A 21,755-nucleotide genomic window follows, 5' to 3' on the forward strand; every position below is an offset into this window, starting at 1 on the left:
TTTCCCCAATTTTTTTTTAGCCCTTTTTCTTCCCAATTTCTTGGTATCCAGTTGGTAGTTACAGTCTTATCTCATCGCTGCAACTCCCGTACGGACTCGGGAGAGGCGAAGGTCAAGAGCCGTGCGTCCTCCGAAACATAACCCAACCAAGCCGCACTGCTTCTTGACACAATGCCCACTTAACCAGGAAGCCAGCCGCACCAATAAGTCGGAGGAAACATCGTACACCTGGCGACCGTGTCAGCGTGCAAATGTAGGCATATAAATGTGCCCAATTGGGGATCTGATAGTATTTCTGATTGACTTAACGCACCACCACTAATGAGCTGTGGAACTTCTCAAAGTAATGTTTTCTTCACCTCAAACAGCAAGCAAACAGTCTGTTTTTACATCCTTTGAGAATGACAATAGTTCCTCAATATATTTGAAAAATCTTTCCAGCTCTCTCCCTTTCCATAACCACTCAGCGTGAAAGGGAAAAATATCATGCTCTGATCCAGTGGAAACATCATAAAATAGGTCTACCTGATTACTTCTTATCCCTTGCGCAAATAGCCTACAGCTGTGTCTGTCCCAAGCTCATTGGTGCAGGAAACTCAGAGGGCCCAAAATATTTTATACAATGTTGCAAATTTGCTAGCACGCTTTGGGCTGGACCAAAGTTAATAGTTGATGCAATGTTCCAATGTGATTCCTAGAATATTTATTTTTATCAGGATATTTTCTACCTGTAGGCTGCAATGTTTTTATTTGTTGGCTTTATAGGCAATTTTTTACATAGTTGGCAATGGCAATTGAAGTTACTTTTTAAGTTTGCATAATTTAGATTTTAGATTTTGACAGACCAATTATTTTGAGATAAAAAGACTTTATTAGAAATTAAATGAAACTGTTCCACAAAAATGTGCACATGAAAACCATAACTGGCATGCAGATCAGTAGAAATTGTAAAATAAATTGGCAGTCAGCAACCTATTACCGGCAACTTCAGGAGAGTAACAGCAGTCTGTGAATACCAGTAGGAGCGGGAGGACGCTCGTCAAGTTAAAACCTCTTTGGGGTAGGTGGGACGCTACCGTCCCACCTGGCCAACATCCGGTGAAATTCAAAATACAAAATTCGGAATATTAAACATTCATGAAAATACAAGTGTCTTACATCGTTTAAAAGCTTAACTTCTTGTTAATCCAGCTGCTTTTTCAGATTTCAAAAAGGCTTTACGGCAAAAGCACACCATGCGATTATCTGAGGACAGCGCCCGCATACAAACGCATTACAAACATTTTCCAACCAAGCAGAGGCATCACGAAAGTCAGAAATAGCGATAAAATAAATCACTTACCTTTGAAGATCTTCCTCTGTTTGCAATACAAAGGGTCCCAGCTACATCACAAATGGTCCTTTTGTTCGATAAAGTCCTTTTATATCCCAAAAAAGTCAGTTTAGTTGGCGCGCTTGACTCAGTAATCCACCGGTTTTCCTCGTTCAAAATGCATACAAATGAATCCTGAAAGTTACCAATAAACTTCGTCCAAACAAGTCAAACAACATTTCTAATCAATCCTCAGGTACCCTAATATGTAAATAAACAATACAATTTAAGATGGAGAATAGTATGTTCATTACCGGAGATAAATAACGAAGTGCGCACCACAACACTACAACCAAAATGGGAGCCACTTACAAAAACTACAAATTCTAGCTATTTAAAAAAAAAAAAAATTAAGCCTGAGACTCTTTCTAAAGACTGTTGACATCTACTGGAAGCCCTAGGAACTGCAATCTGGGAGGTATTCCATTCATATTCCCATAGACAGCCATGATAATGAGTGGTGAGCTCAATTTTTTCCCCCTGATGGATTTTCCTCTGGTTTTCGCCTGCTATATCAGTTCTGTTATACTCACAGACATTATTTTAACAGTTTTTTGTAAACTTTAGTGTTTTCTATCCAATACTACCAATTATATGCATATACTAGCTTCTGGGCCTGAGTAACAGGCAGTTTACTTTGGGCACCTCAGTCATCCAAACTTCTGAATACTGCCCCCTAGCCCAAAGAGGTTAATAAAAAAAAAATGTCTGGTTATCTTGATCTCTGGCTCCCTTTTTGAGTCATTATTGCCTTATTTCATCAAACATTGTGCTTAATTAAAGCTTCAGACAAGCTCAATGCATGTGTGTGTATATATAGTTGATTTATTAAAACACAAGGTGTGTGTGTGTGTGTGTGTGTGTGTATACATGGTAAAATGCATGTTTAAAAATGTTGCCCAATCGATTAGTCGAAAGAACAGATTATCGGTCGGCCAAGATTATAATTTTTTGTCAGGGACAAGTTTAGGAATATGAGCAAAAAAAATGTGTGAACTGCCGATTCTTAACATTTGAATCGATTTTCTAGCCAACGCATGCTACATTTGGATCGGTTTGGGGTCCGCGAATCGATGTATCTTAAACATTTGATTCGTGGACCGATGCGTATTGGTGAATCGTTCCATCCCTAAAGGATCCCCATAGAGAAAAGAGCAGAGCCATTAGTTGTAGATAACAAACATCACTCAAAGTCATTGAGACTCCAACTAGGGTCCGTATCACAGCACCAATCACTCCCAAAGTGCAGACATGCCTGTCAGCCTCTACTTATGGGGTAGGGTCTTATAGCAGGGGGAGGACCCCTAAGGTGGGGGTCAGTACAGAACACCTGGGCCCTGTTCTCTGTCCTCTACTTAATTAGGAGGGTTGGAGCTGGACCACAGCCATGCTGGCCTCCAAACCCTCCCTGTTCCAATCAGGACCCTGCCTTGTCCTTCTGCCACGCAGTCAGAGAATTGAAATGTAGCTGAACTATTCTGCATAGAAACAAAATGACTGAAAAGGATATGAAGACTAATCTGGGTTCCCCGAGGGAAGGAAATGAGATGTAATGCAAAAGCTACAGGATTATGTCACGTCACATGGGCCATGCTGAAAATGATCAACAACCAGGTGTAGGGTGCACTACAAAATGAGGATATATACAAGTATATGAGATACACGAACAATGAATCTACCTAAATGATCATCTGCGGATGCCCAAGTTCATTGCATTAAACCACCGGTCCAAGTGTAGCACGTTTCCATACTAGCCTAGCACTTTGACAGGTGCTGGTTGGTATCATATGGTATATGATGCATTTGGCTTGCAGAATCTTAAGCAAACTCTTATTTGGTTTTGTTGATTATGGAGTTAAGTGTGTGACGTGTACTCTCTGTCCGCAGGCTTCAGGTCCATATGCTGAACGGTGCCCTACTGGCCCTCGTCTTCCCTGTGGTCAACACTAGGCTGGTAAGAAACCATCACCTATGTTAAATTCACTGTATTAGCGAGCACTGCAGTCACTCACAATTAGACTTCCACTCACATTGTGCATTGCTTATGGTTAAAAAGTTGTATTTATTTGAAAAATACTGTATCAGGAAGCTGAAATACCATGTTTGTTTGAAGAATACAGTATCAGGACAGAGAAAAACCCCAAGGTTGCATCTCCTAGCCTTGTGGGAAAGTAACATAACTGTCCTTTGTGCAGAAGATGAACACAGCGATGACGTCCTACTGTTCTCAGGGACTTGATGAGATGTTTTTCTGTAACCGTCTCTAGTTGACAATGGCAGATGTGTAATGCATCTCGGAAAAGATCAACTTCTCTCAATCCAATGTAACCATGGTGACGTGGTCACAGAATAGGATCGGGGAGACGATACTCTTTTTATGAGCCTTCCGGACTCAGTAATTGAATGTGAAACAGTAAAAGCAGAGCCCTACAGTAGCTGTGCTTGGCTGCTGCTGACAGAATGACTGTGAAACTGCCCTGTCACAACCCCCACTTGCTTTTTTTCTCTCTGTCCTCGGGCTGCTCTCTTTTTCTCTCTGTCCTCGGGCTGCTCTCTTTTTCTCTCTGTCCTCGGGCTGCTCTCTTTTTCTCTCTGTCCTCGGGCTGCTCTTTTTCTCTCTCTGTCCTCGGGCTGCTCTTTTTCTCTCTCTGTCCTCGGGCTGCTCTTTTTCTCTCTCTGTCCTCGGGCTGCTCTTTTTCTCTCTTTTTCTCTCTCTGTCCTCGGGCTGCTCTTTTTCTCTCTGTCCTCGGGCTGCTCTTTTTCTCTCTGTCTTCGGGCTGCTCTCTTTTTCTCTCTCTGTCCTCGGGCTGCTCTCTTTTTCTCTCTCTGTCCTCGGGCTGCTCTCTTTTTGCTGCATTTCACTTTTCCTGTCAATGCAATAGACTCGTCACAGTATTGCCATAGATAAAATGCAATTATGTTTATTGTCCGTAGCTTATGCCTGCCTATACCATAACCCCACTGCCACCATGGGGCACTCCGCTCCCTGCTCTTGAATAATGTCTCTCTTGCTACTAATCACATCTCAGCCATGGAAACCAAGCCCAAATTCAATTAGGCCTATTCAGCCACTTCCGCATTTCATTACCACCTTCCCAAACATTCATCCACCAATGACTCAAAAGCGCTTCAGTTTCTCTTGCACAAAAAAGCACAATACTCAATTCAATGCTGAGTCTGGCCCAGCCCCTGAAATGACTCTGACAACATTGTATGTGAGGATTATTTTGGCTTCCTCTAGACTTCTGCCTTATTGGTACTGTTCCAATCCCCCTACATACCTCTGGGAAGTAGAGGTGTTGTGATCACATCCTCTAGGTCTGATGATCTGATTTGGAAGGGCACTTTTACTGTATGCTATGGGTCAACAACTCATCTTTTAAATACCACAGGTCAGGTGGTTATAAGAGTTCAGTCTCTTAGTACCTCACCAAAGCAGGATGGAACCATCTCCTCCCCATGGACTATATGGGGCATGTTCTCTAGGCTATGGACTTTCTCTGTTTTCGTGTCAAGTCATTGTGTCTCATACACATGCAACAGACATCCATTCATGTGTCAATGGCACCTGCTCGTGGGCAGTGTGGAATATCATGTTTCAGGACGTACCTGGGGCCTGTTCAGGAGAGTACAATGTACCTCAACTACTACAGTACAGCACACTGTAAATGCGGTACTTTCACTGACCCTGTATATACACTGAACAAAAATATAAACACAACATCCAACAATTTATAAGATTTTACTGAGTTACAGTTCATATAAGGAAATTGAAATAAATTCATTAGGCCCTAGTCTGTGGATTTCACATGACTGGGATACAGATATACATCTGTTGGTCACAGATACCTAAAAAGTAGGGGCATGGGTAACAAAAAAAAAAAAAAACATTTTCCTCATGCAGCATGACACATCTCCTTCGCATAGAGTTGATCAGGCTGTTGATGGTGGCCGGTGGAATGTTGTTCCACTCCTCTTCAATGGCTGTGTGAAGTTGCTGGATATTGTCGGGAACTGGAACACGCTGTCGTACGCATCAATCCAGAGCATCGCAAACATGCTAAACGGATGACATGTCTGGTGAGATTGCAGGCCATGGAAGAACAGACATTTTCAGCTTCCAGGAATTGTGTACAGATCCTTGCGAAATGGGGCTGTGCATTATCATGCTGAAACATGAGGTGATTACAGCAGATGAATGGTACAACAATGTGCCTCAGGATTTCGTCACAGTATTGCCATAGATAAAATGCAATTATGTTTATTGTCCGTAGCTTATGCCTGCCTATACCATAACCTCACTGCCACCATGGGGCACTCTGTTCACAACGTTGACATCCGCAAAACGCTTGCCCACACGACGCCATACACGCTGTCTGCCATCTGCCCGGTACAGTTGAAACTGGGATTCATCCATGAAGAGCACACTTCTCCAGCGTGCCAGTAACCATCGAAGGTGAGCATTTGCCCACTGAAGTCTTATGACGCTGAACTGCAGTCAGGTCAAAACCCGGGTGAGGAAGCAATCAGATGAGTTTCCCTGAGACAGTTTTTGACAGTTTGTAAAGAAATTCTTTGATTGTGCAAACCCACAGTTTCATCAGCTGTCTGGGTGGCTGGTCTCAGACGATCCCGCTGGTGAAGAAGCCGGATGTGGCGGTCCTGGGCTGGAGTGGTTACATGTGGTCTGCGGTCGTGAGGCCGACAAACTGTCAGGTGGATGAATTATCTTGGCAAAGGAGACCTTCTCACTAACAGGGATGTAAACACATTTGTGCACAATTTGAGAGAAATAAGCTTTTTGTGTGTATGGAATGTTTTGGGGGATCTTTTATTTCCGCTCATGAAACATGGGACCAACACTGCATGTAATGTTCATATTTTTGTTGAGTAAAGCTTACACTCCTGTTTTTATTACTTATTTCTTATTTCTCATTTTTATTTTTCTTGTTATACTTTTTGATTTTGAATACTGGGTTGTTGGGAAGGGCTTGCTAGTTATTAATTCCACTGTACTTGTGCATGTGACAAATAAAACTTGAAACAATTGTGTAGAATATGATTGTCTGTCATGAAGAATAGGAAATTGTCAGCTCTATTCATTACATTTCTATCTGCTACGTTTTACCTTACTGAATACATCCCGTGTATGATAGATCCTTGCCAGGATTTAACCAAAGGGAGGTGTCAGTGGAGCATAGAGATTCATATCCCAGTACTTTTATTGTTTGAACAGTCAATATCAATTCCTTTATCATAGAGGGAGAAGATGAACCATATCTTGTCCTTGATGCTGGCACAAACCTGGGAGGTTACACTCGCATTAACATCTGCTAACCATGTGTATGTGACAAATACAATTTGATTTGGTGTGTAGGGACGGACGTGCTCTGTCCTGGGGAGGAGCCACATGTCCAGCTGGAATATGTCTTGTAAAGCTACATCAGCGTTTTCCAAACTCGGTCCTGGGGCCTCCCCCTGGGTGCACGTTTTGGTTTTTGCCCTAGCACTACACAGCTGATTCAAATAATTAAAGCTTGATTAGTTGAATCAGCTGTGTAGTGCTAGGTTCAAAAACCAAAACGTGCACCCCTTGGTGTCCCCAGGACTGAGTTTGGTAAATCTGAGCTACATGGTGAGGGGGATGAGGGTTCACACACACACTGCGTCATCAAAGTTTTCTTTCACACTGATCAGTGCTTTGTAATACTATTGTTATTTCTCAATGGTCACACGCTCACCAGAGATCATATGGCTGTGTTAGTGTGTTGATCGTTTTTAACAGATAGGCCTATTGGGTGTGTTTTGAAACTTGTCATTTCCTGAACATGTAAACAGTACTGTATGTAAGGCCTGTTATAGTGACATTGTTGGTAAAACATTTCTCACACTGTGATTACAAGATCACTGTTATCTTCCTGTGTTTATTATCCAACTATCTGCTGTCTGTCCAGAACACACACCAAGTACTTTCTCATTTCATATCTCAATAGCAAGGAAAGCATGGCCACACATTTCTACTTCATTCCAAACTATTTTCTAAATAGTTAAACAAAGCACACACATGGTGGTAAATATCCAGACTGAACAAGACATTCATTTTTATTTTAGTCCAGCTCACAATACCTGAATGGAATGAGTTTATTTCCTGAAGATTGTTAATCCATGCTGTCCGGGTTGGACGGATGGTCATTCTGATGAGCAGTAAGGATTTGGAATCGTTTTTGTTCATACAGAAGATTTGTCCGTCTTTTAAAAAGTGAATGCATCCTTTGAATGTCTCAAGTCAAGTTTTAATTACAGAAAATCGAAGCTAAACGCCAGTCATGTTTGACAGATAATAATTAACGTCTAAATAATTAAATCATATTTTGTCACATGCGCCGAATACAACATTAAGTGTAGACTTTGTCGTGAAATTATTACTTACGAGCCCTTTCCCAACAATGCAGTTAATATAATTTTAATTTAACTAGTACGAAAAAGTAACAACATTTAACAAATGGATCAAAAGAAAATAGTAATACTAAAGTAACACAATAAATGGCAATAACGAGGCTATATACAAGTTGTCCTCAAGGCACGGTTCGTTTTAGATCCAATGGTCACAAGACCGGAGAGTGCAGGAATTCACATAACTTGAATCTGAGCGGAGGCGGTCAGCATTTTACGACTATTTAACCATCAACTTAATTGTTGAAACCCTTAATGTTTTTTATTTTATGATGCATGTCTTACCTTGTTTCAAAGTAGCCTAGCCAAAATACGACCATAGAAATGTTGAGGGAATTATTTTGTAAACACTAATATGACATTGAAACCAGCATTTTTCTCATGTTCTATTGGTTTTCAACAGTATTTTATTGTCCAGAAGCCAAAGGCATAATCCTAGTCATATTAGTAACCCATGCTAGTTGATGCATATTTAGAGCTCCAGTATTAAATTTGAATGGATATTTTCATCAATGTCACATGAAACCGCACACACACATGCGTATCGCTTTTGAGAACGGTGTTTTCCGCTAATTGCATTTTGGAACATTCGCACGTATTCTACAGCCATGTCTGCATTGTTGAGTTTATAATATGAAGAATTAAAATTTTATCAATATTTTAGGCTAAATAGACTGATCTGTTGCATCAGCCTCATTTTCTTTAAGATGATTTATTTTTTAGGTGCAGTGGTTGTATGAATTTCTGATCTGTCGTCCCAGAACTGTCCCAGAGTCTGTTTTCAACCATAGACACAGACGGGGCATCCTTCATTTCAAGCCCTGGAGGGAATTATTTTTTTAAAGACATAAAAGTATTTGTTTGTAATTGTAATGTTGCAATATTTTAAAGGCTGCAAAGGGTGACCAACCATCCTCCAGGAGCGCTTAACAAGGGGAGTGTTGTATTTTAAGACAGGCTTGAATATGCAATGAAGCCAATAGGCAGTGTAGCCTACATTTTTATCTGATTCTCTATGGTGTAAAAAAAAATGGACAATTGGCTAAAAAAGTTAATGTCAAGCGAACCCTGTTACTCATTTTTCCATGGGGTGGAGAGAAAAATGTGCGGTTTTGATATCTTACTGAGTGACTAAAAAAAGAGAGCTGTCTGCTTGACTAAATCTAAAAAACTATACGCTGGTGTGGGATAATTGTGAGTGACTGACATGACAAGAGAGAACCTGCTGATGCACAACCACATTATGTACCCTGTGGCTTTACCAACCCACCTCTCCCTTTCCGTTCCAGCTCACCATCTCCCAGCTCACAGATCCTTTTACTGTTAAGGCTGGCAATAAACAGATTGGTTACACTCATGCCCAGGGAAGGGTTCTATTTGTTTTCTACGGAAGTTAGCCTAACTGAATCCAAAACCAGTCATGTTTTGATCCAATTGTAATCTCACGCATATAGTTTCAAACATTTCCATTGCCAAACAATGTGAATTGCAGGAGCAGGACATTATTTAACATTCAATATAGTAAGGCAAACACTAATTGTTGACATGTACATATCTGTACTGCTATAATGAAGCTGATGATGATCATGTAGATACTGAACACTAGTCCATTCTGTTTCTTCAGCTTCCATTTGAGAAGGAGGTGTACTACATCCAGCATTCCTTGCTCTACCTGGTGCCTGTATACCTCTTCAGGAAAGGAGGTACGTGCTGGCTTCTTTTGCACTTATGGAATTCTGTGCTTTGTCGTCTCCATTCCATGGGTGCTTCACCATCTGTTGAGAATTTGAACCATCTTGAGTTACTCATCACTACTACCTTAACTCAACCAATCAAAACCCTTCTCCCAGTTATGAGATTGTTGCAGTGAGAGAGGCGGAGCCCTGGGGAAAACTAGACTGCCATCTAGTGTTGCGATGCCATTTTTGCCAACACATTTATTTTTCGTGAGAATGTGATAATTATCCATGTTTAACATTAAAATCGAACATATGGCAAAAAAAAATGAATTTAACAATTCAGAGGAAGAGAGACTACAGTGGCCTATGTTAGAATTAGCTCCAATACATAGTGAAATGGATCCCCAGTCAACAACAGACTAGGCTACAATTTGAACGAAGAGAATGGGATGAACTCTCCATCGTGATCTATCTTTTCTCTCCAATAGAATGAAAAGGCAAAACTGCTTCAAAATGAAACCGCTCTGACAGCTTTATGGAAAAATCGCTAAGATCACACACATACCCTGGCTCCTAACAAATTCAAACAGTCTGATGTATTACACACAACATATCTGTGAACATAAGGAATCATTCATATCCCTGTCATAGCAGCATCACTGGCAAGCTAAAAAACTAACCAAAAACCAAGTCCATACCTGCACTGTAGCGTTAACAGTATGACTTAAAGGTGCTACACATAGGATTTTTCTGCATTGTAATTTCAGAAAATGTCCGTAATACAGTGCCATTCGCAAGTATTCAGACCCGTTAACTTTTTCCACATTTTTGTTACATTACAGCCTTATTCTAAAATGTATTACATTGTTTATTTTCTTCGTCAATCTCCACACAATACCCCATAATGACAAAGCAAAAACAGGTTTTTAGACATTTTTGCTATTACATTTAAATAAGTATTCAGACCCTTTACTCAGTACTTTGTTGAAGCTCCTTTGGCAGTGATTACAGCATCGAGTCTTCTTGGGTATGACGCTACAAGCTTGTGGCGAAATCCTGCACGGAGCCTTCACCGTGCGCTGCCACTTTAAGAGCGCATCAGCGGTAAGGAAGGAGGAAATAAAGACCATTCTTCCGGCTCTCTGGGAGGTAGCTCTTGGTTGGCGCGGCAGTTTGATTGTGTGCAATGCTGCATGAATCTTGTTTAGTTTGTAAAGTGTTTAACTCAGTCATTGGTGTGACTGCTCTAGGTCGTGGTTGTTTTCATTTGGGACCACACCGGTTATGAATTGCATGAATTAGTAGCAACATTGTTGCGAAGTTTTGACATACAAACAAATAAACCATCAGATGGGCAGACAGCTGTTGACTTCAGGCTTGCAGTTGCATTAAGATCTCTCTTTCTCTTCCCTCTATCGTTCCAGTGCTTTACACTGCAGCACACTTTCTATTGTTCTTATGCGCTTCCCGTTGATGTTCATTATCGCTGGACTCTTATTGCCCTGCCAGAAGAATTTGGGTTGACATTTTAGTTCAAAGGGAGGTTGCTTGCAAGTGTGTGTGTTGTTATTTGAACTGTATTGAGGTGGTGTGATTCTAATGACATGTGGCCGAGAAGATTTTGGACATTTTAAGGCCTTTGTTTTGTCTATGAACACCCCCACATTCATACCCTCTGCACTCCTCCACTGGGGGGTAATAGAGATTAGTGCAAATCCTCTGATGACTGGGTTCTTTCTTGTAAATGGTTTCTATTAAGTTGCGGTTCAATTTCTCTGCCATTATTTATTATTATTATTATTATTATTATTATTATTATTGTTGTATGAGGTAGTATTGGTGGGGTTACCCCTGTGCTGTGACGTGGGTTTATATGGTGTGTCTTCTCTCTTCTCTCCACTGGCTATCTGGCAAACAGGCTACACTCTAGGCAGTCTGTTCTGCTGATGTGTGTGGGTCTGGTAGTGGTATCCTCTCTATTCTACTCTTTTCCTTTCGGCATGGTTAATACCTGCTTGGCACCCGAACAAAACCTTTATCTTTACCCCTCTCTAATAATACTGCTACAAGCTTGGCACACCTGTATTTGGGGAGTTTCTCCCATTCTTCTCTGCAGATCCTCTCAAGCTCTGTCAGGTTGGATGGGGAGAGTCGCTGCGCAGCTATTTTCAGGTCTCTCCAGAGATGTTCGATCTGGTTCAAGTTCGGGCTCTGGCTGGGCCACTCAAGGACTTTCAGAGCCACTCCTGCGTTGTCTTGGCTGTGGTTTTAGGGTCGTTGTCCTGTTGGAAGGTGAACCTTTCGCCCCAGTCTGAGGTCATGAGCGCTCTGGAGCAGGTTTTCATCAAGGATCTCTCTGTATTTTGCTCCGTTCATCTTTGCCTTGATCCTGACTTGTCTCCCATCTCCACAGAGAAATTCTAGAACTCTGTCAGAGTGACCATCGGGTTCTTGGTCACCTCCCTGACCAAAGCCCTTCTCCCCTGATTGCTCAGTTTGGCCGGGTGGCCAGTTCTAGGAAGAGTCTTGGTGGTTCCAAACTTCTTCCATTTAAGAATGGAGGCCACTGTGTTCTTGGGGACCTTCAATGCTGCAGAAATGTTTTGGTACCCTTCCCCAGTTCTGTGCCTCGACAGGATCCTGTCTCGGAGCTCTACGGACAATTCCGACCTCATGGCTTGGTTTATGCTCTGACATGCACTGTCAACTGTGAGACCTTTTTATATAGACAGGGGTGTTATATAGACAGGTGTGGCTTTTTCTAAATCATGTCCAATCAATTGAATTTACCACAGGTGGACTCCAAGTTGTAGAAACATCAAGGATGATCAATGGAAACAGGATGCACCTGAGCTCACTTTCGAGTCTCATAGTAAAGGGTCTGAATACTTATGTTAATAAGGTATTTCTGTATTTTATTTGTAATAAATTTGCAACCATTTCTAAAAAACTTTTTCGTTTTGTCATTATGGGGTATTGTGTGTAGATTGCTGAGGATATTTATTTATTTATTCCATTTTAGAATAAGGCTATAACATAACGAAATGTGGAAACAGTCAAGGGGTCTGAATACTGCAGTAATAGTGGAATGATAGTGTTTCACAGTATTATTTACCCGCCAATGTTGTGATTGTCTGGCCAATGTTGTGATTGTCTGGCCAATGTTGTGATTGTCTGGCCAGTGTTGTGATTGTCTGGCCAGTGTTGTGATTGTCTGGCCAGTGTTGTGATTGTCTGGCCAGTGTTGTGATTCTCTGGCCAGTGTTGTGACATTCACTTATTGATATCTCCCGCGGGGCCGGCACCTGTTGTCAAAGTGGGAAAGCTGTTTTGACTTCGTGGCTGTTATCTAGTGGAAATCTGGTCAAGCGGCCAATGTAGAAATCACTCTCATTTCCTGGCTGCTAAAATTCTACACTGTTTGTTTTCTCACAAACTAAAATTGAACATTCACTGACTAGTGTAGGGAATCATTGTAACATATTAACAAAAAGGGAGGTCTGGGTGGGAAGGGCCTCATTAAAGCAAAGGCTGCATCTGATTATTATTGTAAAACCGAACAACAAACTAGACGCTGCCATTCATACCTACTCAGTGCTGTTTTCTTATGTTTTCTTATGTTTAAGCAACCGCATTGGACAAACAACAATTGCATTGTCAGTACACATTTTCACATGATATTCAATAAAACTCAATACAAATATTCTTAAAAATACAAACGTTCTTAGTACATGCACACACTATCTACTCAGCACTGTTTTTTAACATAGTGAAAAGTAGGGCTGTGCTGAGTACTCGGAGAAAACGAGTATCGAAACGGATATGGAGAATTTTTCGAATACGATTATGACAAGTATTTTCTAATTATCCGTCATCTGGAAAAATTAATTTTCAGCTGACAGCATGCATTTTTCTTTCACTCAAATAGTGTGAAGCGCTGGGCACTCTAAACAACGATTGGGTAGTTTTTGTCTGTAAATAAAATGGGCGGGGTATCGGTTGAATCTGCTGCAACGTTTAGATTAGAACAAGCCGCTCTCATTTTCCCAGACAGACACACGCGGCTCTGTGTCACTCACTTGTCTCAGGGTACAAGTCTCCCTTTCTCCGTGTATAAATCAGAATCCGTAGCTAGTCATTGTTAAATCAATTAATTTCCTGTTGACTTTTGTGGTGGAAATATTGTAATCAAAAGGAGAGACTTTTTTAGATTTCTTCAAAACAATCAAACTTTATTATTTCATTAGTGCAGTAATGGAGCTGGTCGGTAATCACCCCTGGAGGTGATCACTGAGAACTCAACCAGCGGATTTGAGAGACAGCATTTTATAGCAAAGTCCATCCTCCTGGATGTTCATGACAAACAACAGCTGTATGGAATGGGTCACAAGGTTGCTAATAATTCACAGCAAACCGTATCTGCTGTAAATACTGTCCTCATTGTGTGGAGACCAGGGTCTGGCCCCCCAACTCCATAGTGGAGCCATCTCCCCCTGGTACCCCAGTACAGAAACATTAACTCATGCTATGGAATGCGGTATCACCCAAAGACATGGTAAATCTCCTGTCAGTGTTTAATCTCAGAGGCCCATCCTCAGTAGAGCACACACAGATGATTGTTCTAACAACCCCTTATTCTGTTGCATAAAACAACCATTTGATGCAATTACAGTGTTATAGCATAATCTTGCAATTTTGCTCTCACACTTTGCTGAGGCCATAAGTTGTTTTTGTCTGTCTACTTTGCCTTGTTTAGTAGGCCTATTTTCTGTCCGTAATAAGTCTCTCGTTTTGTTGTGATCCAAGCCCATGCTTGCTTGCTACTTTTTCTCGCCCAGGCATGTTTGCCACGCAACAAATCATTCGAAAATAATATCGCAAATGTAGATTGTTTATTTTGATTGTAAAAGTGTTGGGAGAAGTTTTGCTTCTCACAAAAGTGAAACAATATATGGGGCAAAAAATTAGCCTACCTTCATCTGAATCTGTCTGGAATAAATGCAGTCAGTAGTAGCTGGCCATGCATTAGGCAATTTATTAGCCTATTCCGTTCAGAATTGAATGGGACCAAGTAAGTAAATCATGTGCATTTGTCATATTTTTTTTTTTACAATGACTGAAGAAACAATGATGTACTCTGTAGCTCAGTTGGTAGAGCATGGTGTTTGCAACACCAGGGTTGTGGGTTCGATTCCCACGGGGGGCCAGCACAGAAGAAAATAAAATGAATAAATGTATGAAATGGAATGTATGCATTCACTACTGTAAGTCGCTCTGGATAAGAGCGTCTGCTAAATGACTAAAATGTAGAAAAAAAAAAGTAAAATGTGATATAGCGCAGTAATGCACACTTAAGGTATAGGCATTACCGGCATTTTAATGTGCACTTCCGGATTTTCCGATCACAAGTAATTACGAATATGAGTATGACAGATTGGCACACCCATAGTGAAAAGGCATGCAATAGTGGGTCTCGGGAGCAAAGAAATCCACTGCCAGCTGCTTTCTTTAATTTTCAAGGGAACTTGAACCCATAGTGATCACTCTGCCATAAAATGGAAGTAATCCATAACTGTATTTTCAGTTCTGTTTTGAATAATGTTCATACATTTACTATTCTCCCCCCCCCCCCCTCCCCCTCCCAGGTGTGTACAAGCCGGAGCCCCTGGGGGACATGTGGTGGGCTATCCTCTCCACTGGCATCCTGTTCCTTTATCACTTCCTGTTCCTGCAGGGCCTGGGCCTGGTAAGATTGATGGAGGGAGCCCTCTACTGGACACTTGGTGCAACTCCTCTTCACTCGCTCTTAAAGGAGAGGCCAGTAACAAGACACATGACACAGATATAGGAGTCAGACAGTAATGTACAGGTCACACTAGCATGACACAGCGGACTGCTCTTCTCCCACACTACCTGACTGATGGCACGAATGAAACAAACACCAAGCAAGGCCACCGTCACAGTAGGTCTGCTGAAGGGAGAACGGCTCATAATAATGGCCGGAACGGAGCAAATGGAATGGTATTATACACCTGGAATGCATGTGTTTAAGGTATTTGATACCATTCTACTAATTCCACTCCATTCATTACCACGAGCCCGTCCTCCCCAACCTCCTGTGGCCTCAGTGTTTCTCCTTCTACATAGTCTCTCACTTTTCTCTCCCTCTTCCCAGATGACCGAGGTCAACCTGAACAACATGCTGTGTCCAGCAGTGTCAGATCCGTTTTATGGGCCTTGGTACCGGGTTTGGGCTGCGGGTCACCAGACCCTGCTGACCCTGGTCCATGGGAAGGCCCTGACCCTCCTCTCCCACCACACCGGCCCCACCTGCAGGTACTTGCTGGACACCGCCAGACTGCGCAGCAAGAAGATTGACTGAACATCCACACACAGAGACAAACACGAACGTAGCCTTTTTCAATCCAAACGCCTGTTCTTATGTTGGGATTTTCTATCCACATTTTTAATGCATCTGTACCACTTTTACCATATTTATTTCTACTGTAAAGAAATAAGCATTTCAGAGTCAATGAAATATCATTCCTTTAGTGTTTGTGCTGGATTGCATTATATGCATGCACAATCATGGGCGTCTGACTTTGTCTGAAAGTGGGGGTGCAAATGCTTGACTTTTTTTGGCACCGTTTGAAGCGCTGTCACCATAAACATTAAAACAGTTTACTTGTCTCAGCAGCGTACATATTTGATTTAAAAGGGTAGAAATGGCTTATTTGGTCAAAATTACTTACCAAAACAAGCACACAGACCCGGCGCCAGGACAGGCTTTAAGTGATTAAGGGCTGCAGTTGAAATCGGTGAAGGGGGCACAATTTTTAAGGGTTCTTGCATTGGAATTCTTATCACGCTATAACGTAATAAACAAAGTTCAAATGCAGAAACTCAGACCAGTGAGTGCTTTTTGATGTGACAGATTAACGTGAAATCTGTAGCCCAGCTCCACTGTGCTGTATCAGCACAATGGACAGCGCCCTACACAAGGCCATTTTGGTAAGGAATATAGGCTACAATATAGGCTTTTTATAATAGGTGAATTGCCTAATGTGAATGCAGGCGTACACACAGCTGTCTTACCAAAATAATGCAAACTAAATGCTGAAAGTAGTAGACTAGTTGTTCATGCAAACAAAAATACTGAATAGCAGTTTGACTTAGAAGAACGACAACAGCGAATGTCAACAAATTTAATGTGAACAGAACAAAACAGAGTTAGGCCTACTATAGGGCTATAAACAATATCAGATTGATAAAGGCATAACAGAATCTAGGCTAGTTACATTAACAGTAAACAAAAGGAGAATGCAAATAACCACAGTCAACAGCAGGGCTCTCCAACCCTGTTCCTCCCCCTGTAATCAATTAAGCAATGCCGGCCTACCATAAATACATTTCCATTACAGTTCCATTTAAAAAAAGATGAAAACCAATAGGCTGCCAAGAAAGCCTATGTTCTATTTGACTGGTGAAACGTATCGATATGTAGCTATCATTTGGGTTCTTCGATTAGAATTATAATGAATTCTGCTTATATCGCGCTATACCACAATAAACGTAAAAGTTCAAAGGCCGAGACCATTGAGTGCTATATCAGCACCATGTACAACTCCCTACACACTAAGCAAGCCCGTTTGGCAAAGAAAATATATTTGCCATTCATACTCTAGGTTGTTGCTGAAAAGGATGTCACTGGCTATACTACCAAGATTTTGATAAAACCAACCAGCTAGATTGTTTCTTACCTTTTCAGAAGAGTTGCAGCCTCCTTGATGCTCTGTGGAACTTCCTGAGTAATCAATCATTCCATTCTCCCTGAAATCATCTTGTAAGATCCCACACAAATGCCAGTTGGTTTAGTTGAGCTTTCCTTGGGTGTAGCATGCTTCGTCTGTGCTGACTTAACACATTTGTCAAAGTGGAAAAGGAGTTCGTGCCAGTTGCCTATCATTAACAAGTGTTGACACCTCAGTTCCCATAGCACTTAAAACTTTGTTTTCTTTCCACAGTGCAGTGCATTTCAAATGGTTCATGAATTCCTAGCAAATCCTTTGATTCTATCAATAGCATGCTTCCAGTTAGAATACCTGCCTTGGAATAAGGCCCAGAAAACCTGCAGCTAGGGTAGAATTCTTTGCTAACCTGGGCTGGCTTCTTTGTTCCAAGATCATCAGGAACAGGTGGAGGGGTCTGTGGAGACATTATCCTAGTGGCGCTTGTGGAAGAGTGAGTAGGCTCTTCACGCTGAGCTAGCTGGAGCTCGGCAGCGTCATCGCTGCTGGGCTTGGCGGCGGTTTCGTTTCTGATATCCATCGTGGCAGATTAGCTGGTTAGAGCAAAATAGGTTAATAACACTAACACCTTTTACAGCTAGCTAAGAAGCTAACTAAACTCTGTAGTGGTGGGGCTTTAACTGAACCTGATCTGCCCTTACAAATCAAATGAGCCTATTACAGGCAGAGGCGTATCACATTATTCACGTAGCCTACCACAGATGAGCAGCATTTTTCCCCCGCTTTTTATGGAAACCCAAAGGAGTCATACCTAACCGCCCAGTAGCTTTCCATAGCCCCCCTACACATACACACACACTCTGAGGTGCGCATATATCGATTTTGCGCCAACCTGTCACTCGATAATTTGAACTTTTTTGCTGTTTTTGTATAGAGACATAAAACTGAAGTGGCACACGTTTTAACTGCCCCCTCGTGGAGCCGGGTCCGCAAGCAGAGCTGTTTTATGGAGATCCAAATACCCTGTGCTTTTTCATTTAGAACATAGTCGCATACAGACACCACTTGGCTACATTATAACCGTGAAGCGGCCATTGTGCGCTCGCATATGGGGCTCAGCCAGAACTGTTACTTTTGTAACTTAATGGAAAAAAAATTAACAAAGTGATTTAATTGATTTGAACTTGGGGAAAATGGATGACAAAAATGCAGAATGGTGTTAAATGCCTGTAAACAGCTTGGGGAGGAAAAATATTTCACAGATGTAAGCATGTAATATTAGGCCTACTGATTATTTCTCAAATGGACATATACATTTTAATACAAACATTAGTAATCATTTACAATTATCCAATGGATGATCATTTTCTGGTAAAAAGTGGGGGTTAAAACTGATGAAATACCTCTATTTTGAAAGTGGGGTTGTAGCTGCTCCATTTTCCCCATTGCTCAGGCGCCTATGCGCACAATAGGTGCCGATGCGAAAGACTTCTGGAGTTTGGTCGTTCCTGATGTGGGGCTGGCCAGATGAAATTTGTCTTTGTTTCTTGTTTTGGTCCGATTTTCTGAATACGAGATACTTTGTATTTCTAAAGTTACCTTTTGTAGTTATGTTAAGTAAAACATTTTAGAGCTCTCTTAGATGTCACTGAACTCATTGTTATTTGGGTTTGCCATGCTAGTTGGCCTGGATATGGGTCAAGTTTACATTTTGTGTTTGTAACATTTTATCTGTGACATGTTTAATCCATTGAAAAAACCATCACTTTATGATTGTTTGAAGAGTAACAGCTGTGAAGCAGCTTTCCCTGTCATATCTGTGGTCAGACAGCCTCAGTCACAGCCTCTTCAATGACTTACATGGACAAACCTGTTCCTCACGTCTTCTCATTTGCTGGATCAAATGGTATCTATGAAAGAGGCTCCTGCTTCTTTATCCCATTTCTCCATCACTGATTTTACAAAACTGCAGAGGTGAAAGAAATATGATGTAGGGGGCCTTTTCAGAGAGAGTCTGTTTTCTGTCCTATCAGATTATAATGGAGGGGAAATGACAGGAAAGTATCTTGATGTAGGTATTTTGGTGCAGCACGTTTTGTCGAAAGGGTGAGAGGAACAATGTCCTGTGCCTGTTGAGAGATACAGGGATCTTAGAGGAAGAGATGGCCTTCAGAGATTATTCATTAAATATATATTTTTTGAAATCATGGGCCATATTCAGTGGGGCACAACTGTCAAGGTTGCAGATTAAACTATAATGTTGATTATTCTCTATCACGAGATTGTGAACCAGGCCTGTTGTTCTTTACTTTACACTTCAGTCTACATTCTGAGTGTTGTGCCCCAGGTTATTTAAGGGCCATCCCAATTTCAGTCCATATCATGTACCCCAATATATATGTTCTATATACATGATCACATAGTGCATCTGTTTATTGATAACCTGCATAGCTCTACATTGGGACAGTAATTGGGAACCCCTGTTATAAGGGAAGTATTACAGCCCATTGAAGAGGTTTTAAGTAGCATTTCCTATTCACTTCGATCATTGGATCGCTCCCATTTTGTAATGAGGGATATGTGTTACTTTACACATATAAAAAAAAAAAAGGGGGGGATATGGTTTACTTTTGTACACTTGTTTTTTTTCTGGGTGAATGTGCACTTGTATTTATTGACAATAAAAGTCATTTTTGCCCTTTTAATTCTATTTTCTCAGTGAATACCTCAGGTACTAATAATACATTGAATAAAAATATAAATGCAAAATGTGAAGTGTTGGTCCCATGTTTCATGAGGTGAAACAAAAGATCCCACAAATGTTCCATACTCACAAAAAGCTTATTTCATTTGGTGCACAAATGTGTTTACATCAGGGTGGGTGAGCATTTTCCTTGGACAAGACAATCTATCCACTTGACAGGTGTGGCATATCAAGACGCTGATTAAACAGCATGATCTTTACCCAAGTGCAACTTGTGCTGGAGATAATAAAAGGCCATTAAAATGTGCATTTTTGTCACATAACACAATGCCACAGATGTCTCAAGTTTTGAGGGAGTGTCCAAATAGCATGCTGACTGCAGGAAAGTCCACCAGAGCATTTGCCAGAGAATTGAGTGTTAATTTCATAAGCCGCCTCCTACGTTGTTTTAGAGAATTTGGCAGTACATCCAACCGGACTCATGACCGCAGACTACATGCAACAACGCCAGCCCAGGACCTCCACATCCGGCTTCTTCACCTGCAGGATCGTCTGAGACAAGCCACCCGAACAGCTGATGAAACTGTGGGTTTGCACAACTGAAGAATTTCTCCACAAACTGTCAGAAACAGTCTCTCTGTGCTCGTTGTCCTCACCAGGGACGTAACCGACTTAAGTGGGTAAACGCTCACCTTCGATGACCACAGGCACGCTGAAGAAGTGTGCTCTTCACGGATGAATCCCGATTTCAACTGTACCGGGCAGATGGCGTCATGTGGGCGAGCGGTTTGCTGATGTCAACGTAGTGAACAGAGGAGCGTCCCATGGTGAGGTTATGATATGGGCAGGCATAAGCTGCGAACAGTGAACACAATTGCATTTTATCGATGGGAATTTGAATGCACGGAGTTACCGTGACAAGATCCTGAGGCCCATTGTTGTGCCATTCATCCACCACCATCACCTCATATTTCAGCATGATGATGCACAATACCATTTCACAAGGATCTGTACACAATTCCTGGAACCTGAAAATGTCCCACTTCTTCCATTGCCTGCATACTCACCAGACATGTCACCCGTTGAGCATGTTTGGGATGCTCTGGATTGACGTGTACGACCAGCAACTTCATACAGCCACTGTAGAGGGTGGGGACAATATTCCACAGGCCACAATCAACAGCCTAATCAAATGATCAGGATATGTCGTGCTGCATGAGGTCACACCAGATACTGACTGGTTTTCTGGCGTGGACCAGAAAACCAGTCAGTATCTGGTGTGACCTCATGACCTACCTTTTTTTTAAGGCATCAGTGACCAACTGATGCATATCTGTATTCCCAGTCATGTGAAATCCATAGATGAAGGCCTAATTTATTTCAATTGACTGAATTCCTTTATAAACTGTAACTCAGTAAAATCTTGCATTTATATTTTTGTTAAGTGTAGATTAGTGGCGTGTATTCATAGATGCCAGGCTTCCCTAAAAAATGCCCCTCCCCCAAACATTTTTTTTTTAAAGAATACCTACAAAATAATGTATCTTTTGTTTCTCTGTGTTTCATACATTCAGCCTCTTGGGAATTGAAGGAAGTGTAACTCACTGGAGAAAACATCAGAGCGAATGAAACAGCTGTCTCAGTATGTGTAGCGTATCTACAAGTCAGAAGTTTACATACACCTTAGCCAAATACATTTAAACTCAGTTTTTCACAATTCTTGACATTTAATCCAAGTAAAAATTCCCTGTTTTAGGTCAGTTAGGATCACCACTTTATTTTAAGAATGTGAAATGTCA

The 21,755-nt window shown here is 41.4% G+C and overlaps 1 protein-coding gene and 1 long non-coding RNA gene across 5 annotated transcripts in view; one reads left to right on the forward strand and one right to left on the reverse strand.

Moving 5' to 3' along the window:
• Positions 1–16,406, forward strand: part of LOC115204247 (transmembrane protein 164) — a 37,211-nt gene extending 20,805 nt beyond the window's left edge. For 2 of the 3 annotated variants that reach the window (XM_029769658.1, XM_029769660.1), the window contains exons 3-6: positions 3,260–3,326; positions 9,450–9,528; positions 15,150–15,250; positions 15,680–16,406. In XM_029769658.1, the coding sequence (XP_029625518.1) occupies positions 3,260–3,326; positions 9,450–9,528; positions 15,150–15,250; positions 15,680–15,886 (454 nt within the window). In that variant the 3' untranslated portion in view covers positions 15,887–16,406. Of the gene's footprint in view, positions 1–3,259; positions 3,327–9,449; positions 9,529–15,149; positions 15,322–15,679 lie in introns of all 3 variants that reach the window. The other variant, XM_029769659.1, reaches the window with a different exon arrangement.
• LOC115204248 (uncharacterized) overlaps positions 1–18,297 on the reverse strand; it is a 49,736-nt gene extending 31,439 nt beyond the window's left edge. For both annotated transcript variants that reach the window (XR_003880336.1, XR_003880334.1), the window contains exon 1: positions 17,265–18,297. This is a non-coding gene — a long non-coding RNA (uncharacterized LOC115204248). The remainder of the gene's footprint in view (positions 1–17,264) is intronic.
• Positions 18,298–21,755: the final 3,458 nt, after the last annotated feature.

The sequence above is a fragment of the Salmo trutta genome, chromosome 12 (assembly GCF_901001165.1).
Source record: "Salmo trutta chromosome 12, fSalTru1.1, whole genome shotgun sequence".
In the NCBI taxonomy this organism is placed as follows: domain Eukaryota; kingdom Metazoa; phylum Chordata; class Actinopteri; order Salmoniformes; family Salmonidae; genus Salmo; species Salmo trutta.